The following is a 22,300-nucleotide window of genomic DNA, read 5'->3' as shown; positions in this document are numbered from 1 at the left end:
CAACTGAGAAGCACCAGCCAACTTTGCTTTAATTTAAACAAATCTTGTATGACAGACTGTCGGTAGTATTTGAATTTTCCTTCAAGATAACACACTTTGCTGTTCCTATGACATGTCCATTCTCTTATTCTTTTAAAAAAGGCACTCGGCTCTTATGCATTATCTTTCATCTGACAAATTAATAAGAAAAGGACTAATTTGATCACCTTTTTCAACCATCCAATTATCACTTTCCATCAGCATCCACACTAGAATTCTCAGTAATGAGAAACTCAGTGTGCAGAAATATCAATGCCACTATATCCAAAAGTGATATTCTCGATTTTGGATAGACAGGTGGAAACCTTTGCGGAGGGATTCTCACCCACAGCTCACACCTCCTACAGTGACTACTGTAGGAGTCAGCTTATCTTAATCGAGACCATTAAAAAGCTTGACTTAAATATTCAGTTACACTTGCTCCTAGATTTCTCTGGACACAACATATGGGCCAACCGGAGGCTTAGGTACCTAAAATTATTTTGGAAGTTGAGGCTACCCAGCAATCTACTCTGCAGCAGTAACAATAAAACACCTTTATTACCACTGCAGCACAGACAGGGTCCGCTGTTGGGTTGAAACAGCTCTGTTCAGCTTCCACATCCTTGAGCTGAGTCTCAGCCACTGAGCTCTCCTCCATCCAGCACTTCTGCAGCTGGTGAGAGAGAAAGCGAGCACTCAGTCTGAGAAGTAAGCCCCACAGAGACACTCTGATGCCCTCATTCAGGCTGAAAATAAGCTCGCTTCATCATCAAGGGGGTGGGGGAACTGCCTACTTAGTTTTATTTTCTCCCATTCCAAAGATATCACTATTCATTAAAGTCACATTTAAGCTCAGACAGCCAAAGCCTTTGGGATCACTGATAAAACAGAAGCAGAAAATCTTGATATATATACCCAAAACAGACATCACTTTAAGGACCTCCTCAAAGTTTTCCATAAAACTGAGAGCCAACTGAGACAAAACGCAGTCCTGTTGATGGAACCAAAAGCCATGCTAGCAAGACCACTGCTTATTTGTGAATGCTGAAATCACATAACGTGGTACCACTGGTATACCAGACATCCAGGCTCCGTGTGGAAAAGGGCATTTCAAGCAACTGCAGTTAATAACACACTGCTACCTCCAAGTAGCCAAATTAATTTGAAAACGACAGATAAAGATTCAACAGTCTTCATTTCTTCCTGCAGGAACCAAAATTACCTGTCAAGTTATCCACCTCATTTTGGCTTACTCATTAAACTGTTCAACTGCAATTACGTTGTGAGCAAAACCCATGGCATCTTTGGCTTTTCTCCTCCAACAAGGTCTTCTCAGAGCAGAGTCTCTTGGAACCTGGGGCTGGAGATTTTTCTTCCATCACGGTCTTTGTGGTTACAGTGAAAAACCCTCATCAAACCAGAAAACTCAAAATTAATTACCCTCTCCTACCACCACAGTGCTCTGAGTGTTTCTGTAATTAGCATATCTCAAGCTCTTCTAGAGAAAGGACTGGCACCCTACCACCAAGAGGCAGCAATTTCTTACTTGTAAATCCTGCTTTGATAGCAATGCCTTTAGTCACCTTTATGAAATGACCCACCAGCACATGGCAAGTGCCTTCCCCTGCCCCTCAGTCCTTCTTTTGAACCTTCTGCCTTTAAACCAGGAACAGCAAACCATCACTTCCTCGTGGGAACCTGGCACAGTCAGCTACCGACTAGGCTTCAACCTGAAAGCCACAAACACACGTGCTCCCCACATCCAAACTCACACCCACCATGAACTTGATGTATGCTTACTTGTGAAGCAGTTTATTCCTTTTATCAATATAACCAGAAACAGTGTTTTTGCATGCATACAAACAGATAATACATGAACATCTTGCAACATGTATTTTGTGTAATTTAACCAAGGAAAACTTGGTTAGAATCAGTAAACTCGCAAATTGCTCTGAAGGACTAAATGGCTTCCTCTTCGTAGTATTTGGGTAACAGTCAAAGCCTTTTGCAAAATGATGAATGAAAAACATATTCCTCATAAAAAGCTCATGCTTTGTTCAATAATAACCAAGATCATACTGAAGCTGCCAATAGATTTAAAACAATTGCAGCAATGCTATTTCAGATAATATCCAGCACAGAATTTTGTGCAGAAGACAGTGAAAGTTTCATATATCAAAAACCTTCAAAACAACCAGATGTCTCCTTTTAAGTTATTTAAACCCCCAACACCCTGTTTCTGGGCCTTTTTTTTCCTGCAGAATACAACCTTATTTACATAGCATCTCATTTTAATAGGCACCCTAAGCATTTCCAAAAAAAAATTCACAAAACCAGATGGCAAAACAAACATTCTAGATTAAAAGGAAAAAAAACCACCACAATTAAAACCAGTACATAAGCTTAAATAACAGCAACATTGGCTACATCCAAAGAGGATTTATGCAAATTACTTTTTTCAGGCACTAAGGATCTTTTTCAGCAGAATACACATTAAGAGACCAGAGACATCTAATCAAACAGATCCTGGAGGGGCGAAACCTTTCACAGTCTCAGATGAACAGAATCCCTTAGGGAAATGGTGGTGCTCCTTTCCTTTAATTGACATTTTGCTATTCCTGCTCTCTGAAGAGCTTCTGCAGAGTCAAGAGCAATTGTGGGCCAGAATCAGGGCCAGGTTTACAGCCGGGGTAAGGAGATGCAGATCAATTAACTGGTAAAGAGTTACATTTATTTACATTAAGTGGTGATTTTGATCTGAGTGTTTTAATGCGATGATGCTGGATGACATAGTGGGCAACGCATCAGAAATCATTCATCTACGTAGGTGGCATAAACATGTAGTAAACATAATTTTCATGAATTATATCCATTACTGAAAGCAGTAATTACACACCCAGCATTCTGGTTTCCATGTATGGGTTTGGTGGTATGCTGTTTTTTAAAAAGAAATATTTCATTTTCTGTCTAAACTGCTCCATCACAGAGGCAACACAGCTCTCCACCTCTGACGTTTTTAGCTACACCACCTCTGGGCTTTATAAATGTAGAGATGTACCTAAAACAAGCCCACTGGTGTTTCCGAAGTCACCCCGGCACGCCGCCACCGCACGTGTCCTGGCGATGACTCCAGCACGCTGGCAAACCTGTCACGGGGAGCTGCACAGGGCAGCGTGCCCGCCATGAACCTGTCCCAGGGCGGCCCCCCAGCCTGATCCCAGCCCTAAGGTTAAACCAAAGACCAAGTGACAGCTCGCCAACAGAAAACATCTGTGGATCTTCCTGCTGAAAAAAAAGAGCTGGTTTCCACAATCCCGTGATCTAGTGAGTGGCATCACTGCCCACGGTAGGAAAGTTGAAACTAAATGATCTTTGTCTCTTCCAACCCGAATTATTCTATGATTCCGTAACTGCGTGGGACAAATACCTACTCCAATTAATGAAAGATCCTAATTCTTTGTTTGTTGTAACTACGACAGCTGTGCTACCCAGGCTTTCCCAGAAGTTTAACCACGCTGCTCGGTGCCGCCACGGCTCCTCCTGAGCTGATGCCGCCGCACCTCTTATCTACCCCGCAATGGACATTTTGCCCACGAAAGGACACTTAAAATGAAAACAAGAAATGCACTTTCCTCTAAACCCTTGGAGAGTCAGCCAGCCTGTTGGGAACGGGCAGGTTCCAGCAGCCTATGCCGCTGCCTACGGTTCCCGCGCTACTCTGCTCCATCACACCGCGTATAATCTTCCCCTGATCCCGCAATAAGACACTGGACAGGAGGCGAGCTCGGCCGCCGCTAAGCCCGTAAACCACCGCACCGCAGCCCCCGCGGGCAGCGCAGCCCCGCAGGGTCTCGCCCAGCCCGGCCCGGCCCGGCCCGCACCTCCCCGCCGTTCCCACGCACTCCTGACCGCACACTGCCCGAGAGCCAGTGGAGCCACCCCTCTCCGGCAAAGGCATTAACCCCAAAGTAAACCATCTACCCCGCACACCCCCCGGTTGGGTGCGGGCTGCAGCCTCCCCCCGCCGGCCGCTCAGCTCCAAGTAGAGACCGACAGCGGATCCCCCCGGAGTGAACCCAGGGCTGCTGCAGGGCAGCGCCCCCTCCCCGGCCCATCTCACCTCCCACAGCAGCGAGAGCAGAAGCGCGACCCCAGGCTGGAAGCGCTTCATCTCTCCTCCTCCTCCTCCTCCCGCGGCGGCGGCGGGCTCGCCGCTCGGGCTCAGGCGCGCACGGGCGCTGCCAGCCCCGCCATCCCCGACGGCGGGGGAGCTCCGGGCAGCGGTGCGCACGGCGGGATGACGGGCAGCCCGGGGGAAGGGGCGGCGAGCAGCCCACGCCGGAGGCAGACCGACGAGGCGGGGTAGAGCGCCGGCGGGGAAGCCCCACGGCAGGGCGAGGGCGGGCTGACCCGCCGGTCCCCGCCGGCAGTCGGGGTCGAGGCGAGGCGGAGGACGGCTCGGTGCCGGGGCGGGCGGCACAAAGAGGCCGGACCCCGCCGCGGCTGAGGGCGGGGAGCGGAGCCGGCCCGCCCCGGCCCCGCCCCGCGCCCTGCCCGGCCGGGAGGGGGCGGCGGCGGGGTGAGCGCCCCGCACCTGCCCCCGCACCTGCCACCAGGGGACGGTAACGGGCTCCGCGGGGGCGACTCCCCCCCGCGGGAGAGCGACCTGCTGGAGCGAGTCCAGAGGAGGCCACAAAGATTCTCAGAGGGATGGTGCACCTCTCCTATGAAGACAGACTGGTAGAGTTGGGGCTGTTCAGCCTGGAGAAGAGAAGACTCTGGGGAGACCTCATAGCAACCTTCCAAATACTGAAAGGTGGCTTATAAGAAATATGAGGATGGACTTTTTACCTGTAGTGATAGACCAATGGGCAATGGTTTTAAACTGAAAGAGAGTAGATTTATATTGTATGTACCTATGGAAGAAATTTTTTACAGTGAGGGTGGTGAGACACTGGAACAGATTGCCCAGGAAGTTGTGGATGCCCCATCCCTGGAAGTGTTCAATTCCAGGTTGGGTGGGGATTTGAGCAATCCAATGGAGTGAAAAATGTCCCTGCTGGTGACAGAGGGGTTGGACAGAATGATCTTTGAGGGTCCCTTCCAACCCAAATCATTCTGTGGTTCTGTGATTCTATGAGGTGCTGCCTCCGTCAGCCTGGTGAGGGGGAACAGTAGATGTGTGTCTAGGCTTAGCTGTAAAATACATTTCAGTTAATTATTAACACACATCACTACCGAGTTTAGCTTGAGAACCAATAAAGCATTAGTTTTGGGGGTTTTTTTCTCAGGTAGGGCAAGAAAAGCTAGGAAAAAGTACTGCTGTTTTTAACCAATAGATATATTAGCAAGAGTGAGATTGAAGCAATGGGCAGGAGGAAGTGGAAGGCGCACAGTCTGGAAGTATATACATCCTAGTGCATAGTTTATTATCTAGCCTAGATAAGGGTGTGGATATCCCATGCTATAAAATTCTTTCCTGGCCAAGATAAGCTGAAAAAGGAAAACCATCTCCTGACCTAGGAATAAACAGTTTTGTATTTCATTTCAGTCATATCTCAGCTCTCCTAAGTGATGTCTTCTTTCATTTCCACCCAGCTTCAAGGAACCATCTTCATCCCCTAGGAAAGCCCATTAGCTTTAATGGAGTTTGAGTACAAAGGAACTTAGCCCAGCATGTGGCATTTTCTCAGCAAAAGTGCAAGTTGCCACAGAGCCCCTTAGAGCTTGTCTAGGCAATAAATGAACACTTTCCATCCAGTGTGCTGCAGCTTGACAGCAAGGCAGGCAGGGCACATGTACCATGCCACAGTGACACAGCAGAGAAAGAAGATAAGGCTTTTGTTGGAGGCAAGGTCCCTAGGTAGAAAACAGCCCCTTCCTTCACATCCTGATTCCAGCCTCTCTTCAGACCTTTCAACTCCAGACCTCCCAGAATCTGTGCATAGAAATAAATATATATATTTAAAAATAAAATAAAATAGTTTCAGGAGCAGTAAGAGTAATGAAGCTTTATTTTATCTGATCAAGGCTTGTACTACAGCTGAAATATTCCTAATATCCTTCTTCTCTGTGGAATCTTAGGCGTTTTTCAATAATACTGCCATCTTTCTCTCAGTAGAGGTGCCAATATTAACATATTTCTTTTACTCAGCCACCTCTCTTTCCTGAAGCATAAAAGCATACATTATTTTTGAGACTGCCACTCCTCTGTCAATTTTTCTTTTTCAAATTCAGTAACAGATATAAAAATTCCTAGGGGGCACCCACAGTGCATATAGATGCATGTATTCTCTAGACATTATTTATTTTGAACCAAGACTGATGAATATTTTTAAAGAATATAGTACTTATAAATTGATTTTATTGAACGCTTTCTTGTTTATGTTGAAACAGTTGTTTGTAATCTAATACTATTGAGAAATACTCAATTCCACAAGGGCTGTGTGTGAAGTAGGTAACAACTTTATTGTGAACAAACAAATACAATACTTTCATTTCCTTCCCCATATGAACTGTAAATAATTATGAATGACTACAATTTTGTCTTTATTAAAATATTCCACTACCTTCTTCACAGGCTATTAAAAATTAGCCAAATTCATAGTTGTTTTCCAAACTCTGTATTTTAAGTCGGATCACCTCAAATATATTTTGAGAATTTTTTCTTTATAATTATGTAAATGGTACTAACCTTTGTCAGTAAGTAAAAGAAAGCCCTTTTAAATTACATAAAATATTCAGTAAATGTCTAAAGCCTTTCAAAATCATAATTGGTATCTGTTGAGAAACCACACTAGCATTATTCATTTAAAAACAGGTAGGAAAAATATTCATGAATGCAGCAATAACCAGCCAAGACAAACATAATATTATATTTCTGTAGCTTCCATATCTTGTTCAAAGATATTTGTTTTTCCAGGGTGTGTTTAAAAAAAAAAAAAAAAAGGAATACCAATTTTTTCTAACTATCTAGCTGTTTAAACAAAGATGTATCTCTTGGCAGAAAAATAGTTAAATTATTGTCCAACTTCCCAGAATAAGGACTAAATATTTTTCATGACTTGCACCACTAACTACTCGTTGTGATTGATTTTAAATGAAACACGACTAAGGACTCGTTGAAGTTTCAACAACCTATTCCAAATTCAGTAGCATATTAACACCAATGCCTCCATCCTAAATAACTATATTTCAGTAAGTGTCTGTGGAGGTTTAGAGGAATGATCCAGACATAGTAACTCTATTTCCAATGATAATGTAAAAGTTTATACCTCCTACAACTTAGTTTTTCTGTGGAAGGATGTTATTGAGCTGAGAGGCACTGATCAAAAAGATGTAACTCGATTTGTCTTTTAGTATTCTTATACATCCATCAATCTTCATTAATATCTGAAAAGTACATGAAGAGGTCAGTTCTCCATAACTAGTGACATTAAGTAAAACTCACTAAACTGAAACAAGATGACTGCTTACTGGACTGTACTTTGAGACCTCCAAGTGAGAGTCCATGGTAACCATGCTCACTATAGGCTAGCACACTAGAAATCTGTGGCCACTTGAAACACCATTTACAAGAAATTATAACATATTTAACAGATATGCTAAGAAATGAAGGATGGAGTAATTATCTATAAGCTACCCTACCTGGGCTCCCAAAGAACAGCCCCACTGTTCACACCCTGTGACTTTCAGGCTTTCTTGATGGAGTCAGATATTTGTCCATCATATTAAAGTAATAATTCCATAGCAAACAGTATTTTGAGAAGCAGCAACTACAAGATAAGCATTAGTATTCTAAAGGACAAAGTTTATTGATTAAATATAATACCCAATTCAACCAGAATAGCTGTGTCAATCAGATCAAATGCTTTTTTGTTCAGTTTTCTCAATCAAGACTGAAGTTTTATCCCCTCAGCAAAGGTACTAATGCTTTGTGTTAGAGAACTCAGGAGCTCAGAGGGATTTTTTTTTTCCCCTGCAAGATGGATCATTTGTAAATGCAAACTCTTTGTTTGCAGTCCATGGTGAAAGGACAAACTCTGGCTTGCTGGAAGGATTAAGGAAGGTTAAGTTCATTCAGAGTACTGTTACAGGACCAAAGCTCACCGCCAATGAAACATTTAGGCTTTGAACTCCTATTTGGACTCCTGTTATTGATTTCAGTGGATAGTTAGAAGTCTAAACACATGCTATTGAAGCTATATGTAGTCTGTGCTGCCTCAGACCTGAGCACGGTAAGCACAAAACACTGTCAAATTAGAGCAGTAACATTCCAAGCTGCCTGCAAATTGTTTGTAAGGAGACAGAAGGAAAAGGTCTGGGCAGATGATCAAATCTGCCAGGGGAGGAGGGCAGGGCTGAATTGCACATGTAGGAAACAGGTAGATCAGATAAAGCAACCTATCTTTGGCCAGACAGAATCAGAGACAGAAAACAAGTAAGATTTTGTCAGGAGTATCTGAAAGCCACAAGAGGGAGTAGGATAAGACTCTGAAGAGAAATACATGGTGCAACAGAGCATGGCGGACATAAGCACTATGGTGCACAAAGGTGGAAATGGATTGAAATAGAGATTGCTAGTGGTGATATGTGTACCACTGATGGCCTCCAGGCCATAGAGTGGTAGTGGTGTGCGGCAGTTTGTGTCCTTTGGGAAAGCGAGAGCCTGCTCCAGAGGAATGGTAGGGGAAGAAGAGGAGGTAGTGCTTCTCCCATTATGGCCAAGCACAGAACCAAGAGCTGCTGCCTGCTATCACTGAGATTGAGCAAGCCAGCTGTACTTTATATATAGATATGTAATATTCCAAACTGCTTTTTGTTCCAGAGTCTTTATTAGGCTGTACAGTAAACTGTAAATGGAAAAAAGGATGCTCTAGCTGAATGTCTATGTGTTCCTGTCAGTGCTTACTTGCTCTTGCTTTGCTTACCATTAATTCCTTCCACAGAGAAGCCACTTGATTTAAAAACATCGTTATTCTCCCTATGTGTTAAAATAAAAGGGATGAAGAGAGGAAAGGGATGCTGGCAGAGACTAAGAACTAATCCTGATCACTGTCAGGAGTATGTTGTGCATCTGGGCACTGTCAGTGAGCTCTCTTAGCACTCCAGAGAAAAAGCCTGGAAAATGCAATTCCAAGAACATGGTATCTTAATGGAAATGCAAGGCAATCCCCTGTGGCCTGTGAGGACAAGCCCCCTGGAATGAAATAGTCGGAAGCACTTTATTTTTGCTTTGTCTTATCTCATCTTCCTGTCTGTGCGACGAACAACCTCTCAACCTTTACAGCATCCTTCTAGCCAGAGAATTAAAAGCTCTACCAGGTCATTGGTTACAGTCTGAAATAACGAGACCTCAGTGATCCAGTTTTTCTCATACTGGTGTACATTAGGGCTAATTCCACTGAAGTCAATGGGACAAATATAAAACCAGTGCAAGTGGAGAATAGGGTTTTAGATTTCACCTTTAAGTCAAACAAAAAGGATGAAGTTGCCTAATAGGGATTTTCTTTCTTCATTTAAAATAGTAACCATTTCCTGGTTTTTTTCCTTCAGTGTGAATTTATCTGTAGCATTTCTCCACCACCATAGCTTGCATATTTCAATGTGAGAAATAACATCCCATTAAGTAAAGATGGAAAAATGCATCAATAGTCTGGAAATTACAGGAAATGGGTTTATTAACTAATGTCCCCCAAGCAATCTCAATTTTCTCATATTGTAATGAGATGGGAAGAGGATTAAGCTGTTGTTGGACTGAAAAAAAAAACCAACATTAGATATATTCTAGAAATCACAGGGGATAAAAATGCAACTGAAGTCAGAATGACAAGAAATAACAACAATACTAATAAGGCATCTGATCTGTAAGACAAACCATTTTCAATTATGGAAAATATCTAGGGCCACTAGAAGAACTGTGCAATGGTGTTGTTCACACAGTCTGTTGCAGGAACCTTAGAGAGCCTCATGTGGTCCGTTATGAAAAGGAAGATTATTTAACCTTTAATCAACTGTCTTTGAGATGTGCTGTCTCCATCTACAGTCACACACACACAACACAGTCAGGGAATATTTGCCTTAATGGTACCGCCATCTCCATCCACCTATTCTCCTACATTTTACTACTGCTACTACTGTCACCTCCACTACCACGGCTGCATACAAAACAAAAAGAGGGGCTCAAGCATATCTCCTGGCTTCCTGAAAATTCCTCAGGGACTAAAACAGAGAAGAGAAATTTAGTGGTGGTAGATGAATAACCTTTCCTTCTCACTTGAGTGATGATCCTCAAACATGCCCAGTGGGTGACCCTAAGCCCTTCAATGATACAAAGTCTAACTACCAACCAAAGTTGTGAAGCAGTATTGGTGGCATATGATACACAGCTTAGACAAAAATATAGGGCAGATAGATCTGCAAATCTGTCTGGCATAGACAGCACGAGGTAAAGCACAGTCATGACTCATGTTCTTTAAACTCTGTACAAGGTTATCCACCATATGCTCATGTGAGGTAATGAACTGACAGGCAAGGAAATTTTCAGGAGAGATGATGAGTCAAGGAAGGCATATGAGGAATACAGAAGGTTGAATGTAGGTTTTGTCCCTTGGGCAGGGTTTTCAAGCACTTGTCTCAGAGCTAAGTTTCATAGTGCTAAACCATTCAAGCACAAAATGCAGTACTAATATGAGTGCTGGCATCTGAGCAGGTTTCGCTGTCTAAATGGATCTTGAGAGGCTGTGGACAAGAAATCTTTAGGCTTGCTGGAATATGGACACTGTGGTGATTTCTATGTCAAGAGTGAAGAAAGAAGCCCAAATGGTTATAAGTTCAATAGGTATAACATCTCTTCAGTGGAGATACTAGATAGTGGGATTTTTTCACCCTCAGAAGGAATAAATTACTCCAACCATCTGCTATACCTTCTTAAGGAAACTTGAGGACCAGAGCCAGGAGCTTCTCCCTGGCAATAATGCAAAAGGGAGCATGCACTGAAACCTGTAAGGCCCTGCATGAGGAAATACCGTGATTTTCTTTAAGTGTGCATACTGCTTATCACACAAATCAAGCTAAGTCCTTCAGCTGAGGAGTACCAGCTCACTAACTCAAGGTGCATTCTGGCAGTCCAGTTCACTGTGTAAATCTAAAAGTAAGGACTTAGTAAACAGTAAAGTCTGTTGAAGTCAGTGATTTATTTTTCACTTGGCCTTAACAAGCTGCTAATGCTATTTAGTGCAGACAAACATCTCACACCTACCTAAACTCCACCACAGCATTTATTATCTGAGACACTCCTTCCTGGCTGTTCTGAACCACTGCAGTGTGTAGTGCATTGTTAAATAACTTTCAAGCTGTTCTATTTTCAACTATGCTACATTTTTCACCAGCACAACTTGCCTTATGTTAGCACACATTTTCCTGACCCTCAGTCAATTTCAAGCCTGATCATTAAAATCTGTATTTGTGCTCCCATGCCCATTTCTTGTAATGCTTCCTCTTCCAGCAAGCTCAGCCTTGAGAAACCCCTCTATGACCATGCTTTAGGGTTGTCTTTATGTTCTGGGAAAGAAGACTTGGATCTTCTAGGCTTGCTGATATTGAAGAGGCAGTGTGCGCCCAGATGTAGAAATAAAGCTGTTTCTGGAGCACAGGGGGCAGAATGTAGCGACAGTAAATAACACTGCTAGGATGCAAGGATGGAAACAAAATGGTCCTACCAAAAGCCAAGGGAAGCTGATAATCTTACCAGGCACTCTGTAGCAACCACTGCTACACAACGCTGGATGCTATGGAGGGCAAGTATCTCATTAGTGCTTCTCTCTGATAGTAAGGACTACATAGCATTCATATAAGCTGCTGTCCCAGCAGCTTAAACTGGTGAGACATTTGAGGTAGAAACCCAAGATCATGCAAACCCCATGGGGAAGCAAAACTTTCTGCTGCAGCCACATAGAAATGGTACAAACACAAGATGGGTTCCTCTAAAAGAAAAAGTGAGAAAAATGTTTCCCTATTCGTTGTCCCAAGTCTTTCCATCTTCACTTATCCCATTCCTTTTTCCCTCTTCTCTTTTCAAAATAGCAACTGACTATACACAAGGATGAAAGAAAATAACGGATCTGAAGTGTCCCAATACCTTTAAGATGACAGCCATAATGCAGCCATAGCTCCAAAAATAACAAAACCATTCTACAATCAATGCAAAAATCATTCCCAGGTATGTTTTTTGACAGATAGGATGAATTCCTAGTAACAAACACCAAAGCATGAAAAAAAGCAGAATGTAGGTTTAAAACAATAACACTTTCCCCATTGAAAATAGGATCCAAAAGAGAGTCTCTTTGGGCTGCAGCTGTGTTAAAAATGGGCTTGATAAGAAACAGTTATGGTCTGATACAAAGTCGTGGAGAATTTCTCCCGTATATCGTGGAAGTGTTGGTAACCTGCAGCTCAGCATAGCAATCTTTACACACCTATTCATTAGATAGTGGAATGACAAGTAAGCTGGATATCAACAAGCTAAAAAGCAGTGCAGGTTTTACCAGTGGAGCCAACCAATCAGTTTACCATGCACACAGCAGAGTCATACACAGCATCAAATAGCAATGTCAACATCAATTATTTACTAATTATTATCTATGCATTATTGTTAATAGACCTCGCTTTGACATTTGCAGGGATTCTGCCTGCAGAGTGATGCAGTTCCCAAACTGAAGTGCTTCTGGGCTCTATTCAGGATGAATATCCATTCTACTGTTGTCCTCTTTTAGTAGTGATGAGACAGCTGATAGTAGCTCAGCTTCAAAGTATTTGCATTGTACCTAGAAAGGGTCAGACTTAATATGTTTTTGGTAGATGAGGTTGGTAACATTAATAATCCTTCCTATGTCTGTTGTATCCACAGCTCATGAATAAGAGACCTTGGGCCTGTGCTAAAATGTGGTGAGCAAGTTATCCACTTCTTGCAATTTCCATAGTTTGGGATAAGAAATTTTTGTTCTATCTTGAGTTTGAGAGTTCACAGTATAGATGGTCTTAAGAAGGTAGAAATATCCTCACTGTCAGTAAGTCATATTACTTTATTACTAACCAGATTCATATGCATTTCAAATGAAACCTGAAATTTCATAGCTAAAAATAAAGTGGAATTATTATATTTCTAGTTGAAATAACTGATCACTCAGTCTTGTTGCGTTCTAATAGGATACCATCAGACCTGCAATTCTAACAGTGTAAACCAAGTAGCTCTAATAGCGGTCTTTTCACCAAGCCATTCTTACTGACAGAAATAAAGACAAACACAGCATGTTACAGTGCTTTTTCAGTCCACCAGACCAACCTAATCTAATTTATGCTGGCAACCTTTAATTTTAACTAGGTCAATTCACTCTGTGAAACCATGGAGAAAACTATCCTGACAATGCAAAATTATAAAATACTGGAAATAATATGAGTCTGAAATTGTAAGTCGAAGAACAGCAATGCACAAATGAAGGTAGCCACAATGGAAAATATTGTGTGAAGCTGCCACAGGAAAAAGAAACTCACTCCAGAAAAAAAAGGGAATTACTTGCATTGGGTGAGATCCAGCAAGCTATTGAACTCAGCAGGGGATCTTTGTCTTGGTTTCAGTGGGCTTTGGCTGGGAGCCACTGTTTCTCGAAGTTCAGAGAATCAGTTTGGTTCTTTGACTCTCGAGACTGAATTGAATGAGTAATACTTATTTTGATAATGTGGAAACCCTGCTTGACTAATTCAAGGATGTTTTGAACAACTGTGTGCAGGCCACCTTTATTGCTGGCTTTACTGATCATTAACTGAGTTGGGATCCCAGAACTCCTTGCACCTGTCTGCTACCCCCTGCTCTCTGAGAAGCACCACACATAGAGGGATAAGGTACCAGTGATGCTGCTTTCAGAGAGACCTTCTAGAGCTAATACACATTTCAATATTCCTAATTCACAGGTTTTAATTAAATCAAATGTCTGTGGAATCATATTATTTTCTGCTGGTTAGATTTTAATGATGCTTTAAACTGATCTTTCACTTTAATGAAATAATTATATAATGCAGGGTTGTGAGCTACTATTCATCTAAATTAATAATGCGACCACTTTTTGTGCTGTCATTTGCTGCTGAGGAGGAAGAATATCAAGCAGCTTTCTCAGTCTGCAGATAAATAAGGCACAATTTTTCCTGTTTGTGTTTACTGATATAAAGTACATGCTCTCCCTTACAGTCCATATCTTACAGTGACTATTCTCCACCCATCTTACACCTAAAACTCATGGAGTCTGTTTTGTTTCTGGCTGAAGAAGCCAAATTAGCATTGCCAGGGTAGATGACCATTGCCTGGCTGCTTGAAGCAAGGCAAGCAGAGCGCAGAAAGCTTACTCAGTTACAAGAAATGAAGCATTAAAGCTTTCTGTTGCAGGCAGTCAACAAAAATGAAGTTCAAGAAGCTTTGTTAATTAGGAGAGTTGGTTAGGATAAAAAGCTATTTAAAGGAAGTGGGCATTTAATGCTGAGATGAAAGGACAGGTCAGTAGGAAAGGAGGAGGAGATGGCAGCAAAGTTTGACCTGGTGGCATTTTTCACAGGCTTCTGTACTTCATTTAGGCTTTCATCCTTTCTTTTCTATAATTATCCTGCATGCAGTGAAGGAATTAGAAAGATGTTTGGTGCTCTGGTGAGCCTTCATAAGCTGTTCATTTCCTGCAATAGTACTGTCTTTGCGAGGGGGACAGACTCTTCAGAGAAATAATATAGAAACTCTGTGAGGGGCACCCCAGGGAAAACTCCTCTCTGTCCTGGTAGCCACACATAGTATGTGTCACACTTTTTAGATTTTCATCTCTAACAAGAAAACAAAGTTATCAAAAAAGAGACAGTTTTGCATTCTAGGTTCACATGGAAAACACTGTTGCCTCATTTCACCTGAATGTGGTTCACCACTCAGTATGGGTCTCACGGGGACATACCTGAAGGATAAGATTTCTACATGCCAACAAGCAGAAGGATTCTCAGTCTAGTCTCATCACAGTGTTGTATGTAATGACTGCTTTCCTGACCAAACCAGAAGAAATTGCCTTCTGTACTGTGCTTGGTCTCACAACTGCCTATCACTCCATCAGTGTTGAGGCCAAGAAACTTTCTCTACTCCTCAGGGTCATGTCTTACCCTTCGTGCTGCATCACACTCACCAGCATCCCCAAGCAGCTTCAGTTGTCTGCTTTAGGCCCATATCCTCCCAGCCCTTGCTGTTTTCACTGCACAAAGGGGTTTGTTTGACCTGAAAGAGAAAGCATTTGACCTCTGGATTTCAGGTCTCCCATTGCCACCTCTACATACAACACCCGACATTAACCCCAAAGGAGGCAAATGAAGCTGCAGCTCCTACACTTTAAACATCAGTAGATTAAATGGCAGTTCTTTCAGGTTTTCATGAAGCATCATCCACCCAAATTAAGGAGTTTTCAAGACTACTCCCTATCAGGTTTAACATTAACATTAGCCAGAAGTCTTTTATCTATAGCTTATCAGTATGCATGGGCTATATCCATTAACCTGAAAGGGATCTCCTGAGTCGTCAAGCCTAGTTTCTTGCTATCTCAAGAATCTCACTCAATTCAACCATAAATTTACCAAAAGACATCTTTCCTCCAATCAAATTGCGTTGAAAAACAGGGAAACAATTATATTTAAAACCCTGTACAAACTCATTACTCAACGTTTGTCTGTTAGGAAAGTCACATCAAATCTTAATTATCTTTCAGAACAGATATCCTGTAACCTTTTTGCCATTTTACCAGCCTGTGTTTCAGCCAAGTGGGGATTAATGGGCTGTAGTCCACAGTCCAGCATATTGTTAGCACAACTCAGTATGCTACAGTAATCCAGCATTTGCGTGAAACCTTGCTCAGATAATTGAGAGGAGATGCCTTCCTAGGGTTCTTCATACACATCCACTATTTTCATGGTTTCTTCTGGGGTTCAGTGAAAGAATTCCTTATTACTATGCCTCCTTTCAACCTGAGCTGCCATCGCCGCGTTATCAGTTTTCACTTGCAGGAGGCTGGAACATTTTCATTTCCCTGGAATTATTTGTGCTCTCGCCTTGAGATTTCTCCCGGTCTGTTAAGTACTTTTTTTTCTAAAATCTTCACCCAGAGGTTTGAAATGTGGTTAAGCTAAAATGGAAACTTTCTCAAGAGGGTTTTTTTCACTCTGGTCAATTCTGAGTTCTCCATTTTCATTATCCATCACAAATGGATAATTTTTGCAATATTGGTAAAGGTCCTGTGATAAGACCTGGGCCCTTTGTCTATCTGCTGTGAGTATCTGGGGATTTATCCCAGTTTGTGCAGGTTTGCATTTCTTTCAGATGGTGGAAAGTCTCTCTTTACTGATCATGTGTGATAGACAACTTTTACTGTCACGACTCACACCTCTGATCTCATTTTTAGAAGAACGTCTTTACTTTTTTTCACCATTTGTAAATATATCTATTCCTACTCTCAGCTGTACCATGTGCTAGGATACCAACAGAAAGAAAGATTTCTGGGTTTGCTGTGGAGCTGTTGGGTTTTTGGAAGCCCGTCCAAGTGCTGAGCTTGGAGGAAGAACCAAAAGCTTTTCTGGATGCTGGAAGGAGGAAGCGACGCAAGTGAAGTGTCAAAGCATGGGTGAATCAGGGGATGGCAGAGAGAAGTGGAGAAACGTGAAAAAGTTTCCTTAGAGGATGGAGAAAAGAGGATGAGCAATCAAGTAGGAGGAGGCCATGTTCCAGAGAGCCAAGAGTAGACCTTGTAAGTGCATTTTGAGTGTGCATATTGTATGATTCCAGGTGTGTATAACCATCAAGCTATTGTAGCAGAGAACAATAAGTGCTGGGAATTCTCATTATCTTTATTTTAACTTCTTATTTGACAATCATTTGCTGTCTGCTTCTCAGTTGTTCTCTCTCCCACATTTTTCCAGCAATGGTGTGAAAGGAAGGGCACAATCAGCCTAAGTAATTTTTATAAACTGACTTGTTCAGTCATTTTCCTTTGGCTAACCAACAAGAAAGACATATGCTTGCAAATCCATCTGGTAAGAATCTGCAGCTGAACTGCATGACATCTGGGTGGAAAGTTTAGAGGCTTAATAAAGTACTTTGCAGTTACATACATTTCAAGAAGTTCTAACATCAGTCAAAGAAGTCTAAAATTAAATCCTATTCTTTCTCTTTCAGTTCCAGATTACCAGAAGAAGCGGTGAGTAGCTACACAGACAATCCAGGCATCTGTCTGCCACTCTTCTTACTGAGCAGCATTTTGGTTAGTTCAGCAAGTTTATGCCCTCAGATTTAGGGAAAGGAGAAAGAGAGGAAAAAAAGATAACTTTAAAGATTCAGCAAGAACTTTTATGACACATCCCTGTCCTTAGCTATTATGAAGTTTCACTCTCTACATCTGGTTGCATGAAGAGAGGAACTCATTGTGTGGACAACAGGATGCCATTTCCCATGTGGTCTAAAAAACTAATGGTTTGAAAGTGCAAGAGGGCTTTACCCCTGCCTGATTAATTTTTTAAGTCTCCCCACAAGTTAGTCCTTAAGCAGTTAAATGTCATTGTCCGTCATCACTGGGAGATAATCCGTTGCTGAGCTGGAGAGAGGAGCAAAGGAGAAAGACCAAGAGTCATCTATCCATACAGAAATCATACCTTAACAACTTTCTTGAGTTTGAATTCATGGCAGATTTCAACTACAATTCACCTGAGACACTTCCAAGATATTTTTGTCTCCTATTGTTGTAGGAGCAGATGATTAATGAACCTCAGCTTGTTATGTAAAAGTGAATAAGGCATTTGTTTCCTGATTCATGTTCGGAGGAAGGGAGCTATCCTAACTTGCCACAAACCATATGGCTCTCAAGCACATTTCTATCTCATACATTTTTCACTTTCAATGAAGTCCAGATCAACTGTTTGTCTGTCAAGTGTTCTTGCTCGCTTAACACAGGTCTACAGTTCTAGTGCAATTGCCTTTTTAAGTGGATGCAAAATCCCCAGTCACTCTTTCCCCTTGTAGAAGAATAGGTTGTTTGTTTCTAGGTCTCTTAGTATTATCACATTAATCTATGTGTATAAGTAAGAGTCCAAAATGACTGTGTGTTTCATGATTTCAAGTGCTAACCAGGTTGCTATCAAGTTTGTTAGCTGCCTCAGCTTAAGCAAGATCCCTCCTTTCTGTCTCTGTGTCTCATTTTCCACATTATTTTGAAGGACTTTTCCCTAAGTGCTCGTGGTGCTTATTCCAGGATTATTTTATATTTCGAACAATCTTCCTGGTTGTGAATAATTTTGCCACAGTAGTAGTATTTATTTCAATTGCTTCTCTCTGGTTTTTCTGAGTGCCAGCTTCCCGGTTTTAACCAAATTTAACACTTCTTTCCAGCTGCTTCAAGCACTATGAAGTGGATGAGAATCCCTCTTTTCCACCCAGCTTGGCACAGTCCTGTTTTTACAGCATTGACTGTAATGGAGTCCCATACTCCTTACTTTTACAGGAGTTTCCTCTTCTCTTGCCAGCGCAAATACTGTGATGAATATCACAGACTCCTAAAACCAAATTTGTCAAGGCTCCCACACTGAACTCTACAGCCTGTCTCCAGCTACATTCGCCTGTTAAACTTACACACAATCCCTCTGTCACTTCCTAGTCCAATACACCAAAGCTCAGGCTGACCTGAAACTGCCCACTCAGCCCTGTACACAAGAGAGCCAGCCATGTCACACTGTAACACACTGTAACTAAAGGCACAGTCAAACACCCAAACAGGTCCCATCAGAGGCCAAGCACCCTGGATGTCTCTCCCTGACCATGTACTTGGTACTGTAGGACATATACGTTGCTACTCCACCAAGACTTGCAAGCAGCATGCCCTGAACCTGAGCCAGCTACTCACAGATAGGAAAATATACCCTGCCAACCCTCAAATCCAGCTGAGTATTTATTACTTGGTCCAACAGGAGATACCCCATGTCGTATATAAGTATGGGTACATGAAGATTGCAGGGCTGCTCACATCCTCTGGTGTTACAAGTGGGTCACCTCTGTTCTAGTAATACACCAAAGTTGCTCAGCATCGCAAGGACATAACCAACCTATCCCACCTTTGTCTGGACAGATGCAAATAAGCAAACATTTTCAAAGAATGAAAAGGAAGTGGCTTTGATTTTCTAATCAAGCATCGATTGCCCAATGTCACTAACATTGAACGAAAGGGTGTTTTTTCAGCCTTAGAGTGTTCTTTCTTTCTCAAGCAGGCAGCTCCAGTCAATAGATGAAAAAACAAGGAATGACAAGTTTATACCAGGAACAAAGTAAAAGACCATATCATACATAATCTGCTAAAAACAACTTTTTTTTTTACTCTATGAGTGAGAATTCTATTTGAAAAAATATTTCAGGTTTTGTGCCTAGATGAGTTAGAATTGACTTACAGAGCCCTTTCCACACAGGGTTAAATAACTAACAACATAATTTGTCTTTTCTTTGATCAAAGTTTAATCAAAGAGTAACCATGGGGATGTGAGGATGTAAAGGCAGAAAAATCAAACACCATGCATAATACCTCTTAATAAAGGTTCAGCAACCATAAAAAAATAAATAGACTGTCACTGTTTCTAGGTTCCTTGATCCACACAGATAAAACCACAAGATTTTATCTGAATTGCTAATGTCACAAGATTGCAACTAGAAGAATACCTGGACATGTGATGTTCTATAGAAATTATTATTTTTGACTCATTATTATGTTTTTCTGGAGGAGGGAAAGGCACTTCCCATTTTTTATTTCCTGCCCCGGGTCTGTCAAAAATAAATACAATCCTGTATTAAAGACACAGGTTTGAGTTACACACTGAAGGCCAAATCCTGCAGTCCTTATTCAAAGGAAAATTACCGGGAGCTGAAACTAATAAGCTGGCCTGATTTTTGCCACATGAACACATATAGAAATACAGAAATCCACAAGCATTGTTCTGAAAACCGAACCAAAGACTCAGCAAACAAACAGTACATAATTATTTGCTCAGTTTCACTCGGAGCACAACATCCCGTTACCCTTGAGCTGACAGGGGAAGCTGACTCAGTTCTGATTTTTTTAAGTACTTTTTTCCATGGTTTTGTAATATTGCCAAATCTTGGCAGATCACCACAGGACAGCAAATACTACCTTCTCACTTAAAAGTATTTTAAAAAATACAAAATTTTAGCATGGACAAAAGAATGCATATTCCCCAGGTAATGTCTCAAAACCTGCCCCACCCCCCCTCCACCAACCAAAACATCTTGGAAATTTTCCAAAACTACTTGGTCTGTACCAGGTATCTGGTGTGGAAAATTGCCATCCAAATGGTTAGGAATTGCTAGAAGCAATTGAAAACAGCTTTTTCCAAAGGAAAATGTTGGGCAACCTTACTGATAGGCAACCTTACAAGTTCTGCATGAAATAATAATAAAAAAGGAATATCAAGCAAATAATGCTTTTGTTTACATTGGTCCAATCTCCTCCTCCTCCTGAGATGATGAGCGTTAAGCGCTTAGTGTCTTACTACAGCTACTCAATTAATAAATCAGAATTGATGGCTTTCTGTTAGAGTAGGTTGTGAGATTTCATTGTCCCCACTGATGCACCCACCGTCTCTTACTTTACTCTCCTGAACATGCTGAACATGCCAGCCTGTAGCTCAGTCTCATTAGTAGCTGTAGCCTGACAGCAATTTATACCCTTGCTTTTTGAGGCAGGGAGGAGGATGACAGAGCGAGGCAATTCAGTTTAATTGCAGTAGGCGTGCAGCTGAGCTGCACTCTCCTGCCCTGGCTCTTGTCTTCCCCTGCTCCCACCCTGCACAGAAAGGGGCTGCTGCTCTGTGCAGGTCTGACACACATCACCCTCAGCCGGCTCTTTGCCTTTTATTCTGCTATTTATTAACTGATGCCCGCAGATAATTCCAATGTACTCTGGCCTCATTATGAGAAGACAGACTCTCAGTTCAGTAATCTCCCAAGATAAAAGAAAACAAGGAGAGAAGAGGAGAAAGTAGTTTATGTACTTCGGGCACTGCAGCAAGGCTTGAGAAACCTGTTCTGTTTTCACAGCTCCCACAAAAGGCACCCACGAGCAGGAGGATACTGGCCTTTGTCAAGATGAGCCTCAGCCTATCTTGGCTAATGCCTTTATGGCAGCAAATCCATGATTTTCATTATTTCCTTCCAAGCTGGGCATTGTCTCTGTTGTGCTTGGCCATCCCACTGCTACAGGGAGATGGTTTGCGTAACTGTGACACCAACAATTATAAAGAGATAGGATTATTATTGATTTCAAAGCCAGGATTTTACTTTTGCCTTATCTTCTTTCTGTTGCTCACACTACAAGCCTCGAGCCCAGCCTTCCCCAGGACACCTGTCTGGAGGGTCAAAGTGTAGAAGTCCAGAAGTGACCATCAGCTTCCTCTCCTAAAATGGCCTTCCCCACTACCCCCTCAGCAGGGCTCTCTCTCCCATTGCAATTTCTAAGCTGAACTTGGAGAAATTGTGAGTTAAAACACAGCCTTTGAATGGGGGAAGAAAGGAGGAAAAAAAGAAACAACAAAAAGAGAAATAACTTTATATTTTTACTGAAACAGGAGTCAAAATAAAAAAATTAAAAAAAAAACCCACAAAACAAACAAACAAACAAACAAAAACACACACAAAAAAACACACACAAAAAAAACCAAAAACCAAAACCAAAAACAAAACCACAAAAGTAGGGATACTCTTCCTGGAAAAGTAACAGCTTTAAACAGCCACCCTTTCTAATTCAGAACATTGAGTTGTAAAAATAAAAACCCTGGAGCAGAGTGAAAGCTACCATATTTCCAGAAGCTGAGCTCACAGCAGAGGCTAACACCCAGGCCACACAGCCCCACTTGAGGCAGCTGAGACCATACAGTGCTCTGCAGTATGCTTCCCTCCCACTTGTACCTTCCTGACTTGGTAAAGCTCTCCTGTTAAGCATGAATAATAAACCGATCTGGGTTAAAAATAACTTTCTTTTTCCCCTCAGCTATTTTTTTTTTTTAATCAGATCATCCTCACAAATCCAGTCCACAAAGCAGCTCTGCAAATCATTCATGTAGCAGAAGCACTGCTGCCCAAGTGCAAGGGCAGAACAAGCAGTCCTGGGCTTAACACAGCATTTGCTGGTGATCCTCTTTCAAGAAACCATTCCTGCGTGCAAAA

The 22,300-nt window shown here is 42.0% G+C and overlaps 1 protein-coding gene across 3 annotated transcripts in view; it reads right to left on the bottom strand.

Annotated features, from left to right (window-relative positions):
* Nucleotides 1-22,018, bottom strand: part of VOPP1 (VOPP1 WW domain binding protein) — a 79,136-nt gene extending 57,118 nt beyond the window's left edge. Inside the window, exons 1-2 of one of the 3 annotated variants that reach the window (XM_032710248.1) lie at nucleotides 4,142-4,394; nucleotides 584-694 (exon numbers count right to left, since the gene is read on the bottom strand). In XM_032710248.1, coding sequence (XP_032566139.1) covers nucleotides 584-694; nucleotides 4,142-4,192 — 162 coding nt within the window. In that variant the 5' untranslated portion in view covers nucleotides 4,193-4,394. Of the gene's footprint in view, nucleotides 1-583; nucleotides 695-4,141; nucleotides 4,395-21,929 lie in introns of those variants that run through there. The other 2 variants (XM_032710263.1, XM_032710255.1) reach the window with 2 other exon arrangements.
* Between the last annotated feature and the right edge of the window lie 282 nt (nucleotides 22,019-22,300).

The sequence above is a fragment of the Chiroxiphia lanceolata genome, chromosome 1 (genome assembly GCF_009829145.1).
Source record: "Chiroxiphia lanceolata isolate bChiLan1 chromosome 1, bChiLan1.pri, whole genome shotgun sequence".
In the NCBI taxonomy this organism is placed as follows: domain Eukaryota; kingdom Metazoa; phylum Chordata; class Aves; order Passeriformes; family Pipridae; genus Chiroxiphia; species Chiroxiphia lanceolata.
The sequence above is the reverse complement of the archived record's forward strand: the minus strand, read 5'-3'. Positions and strand labels throughout refer to the sequence as shown.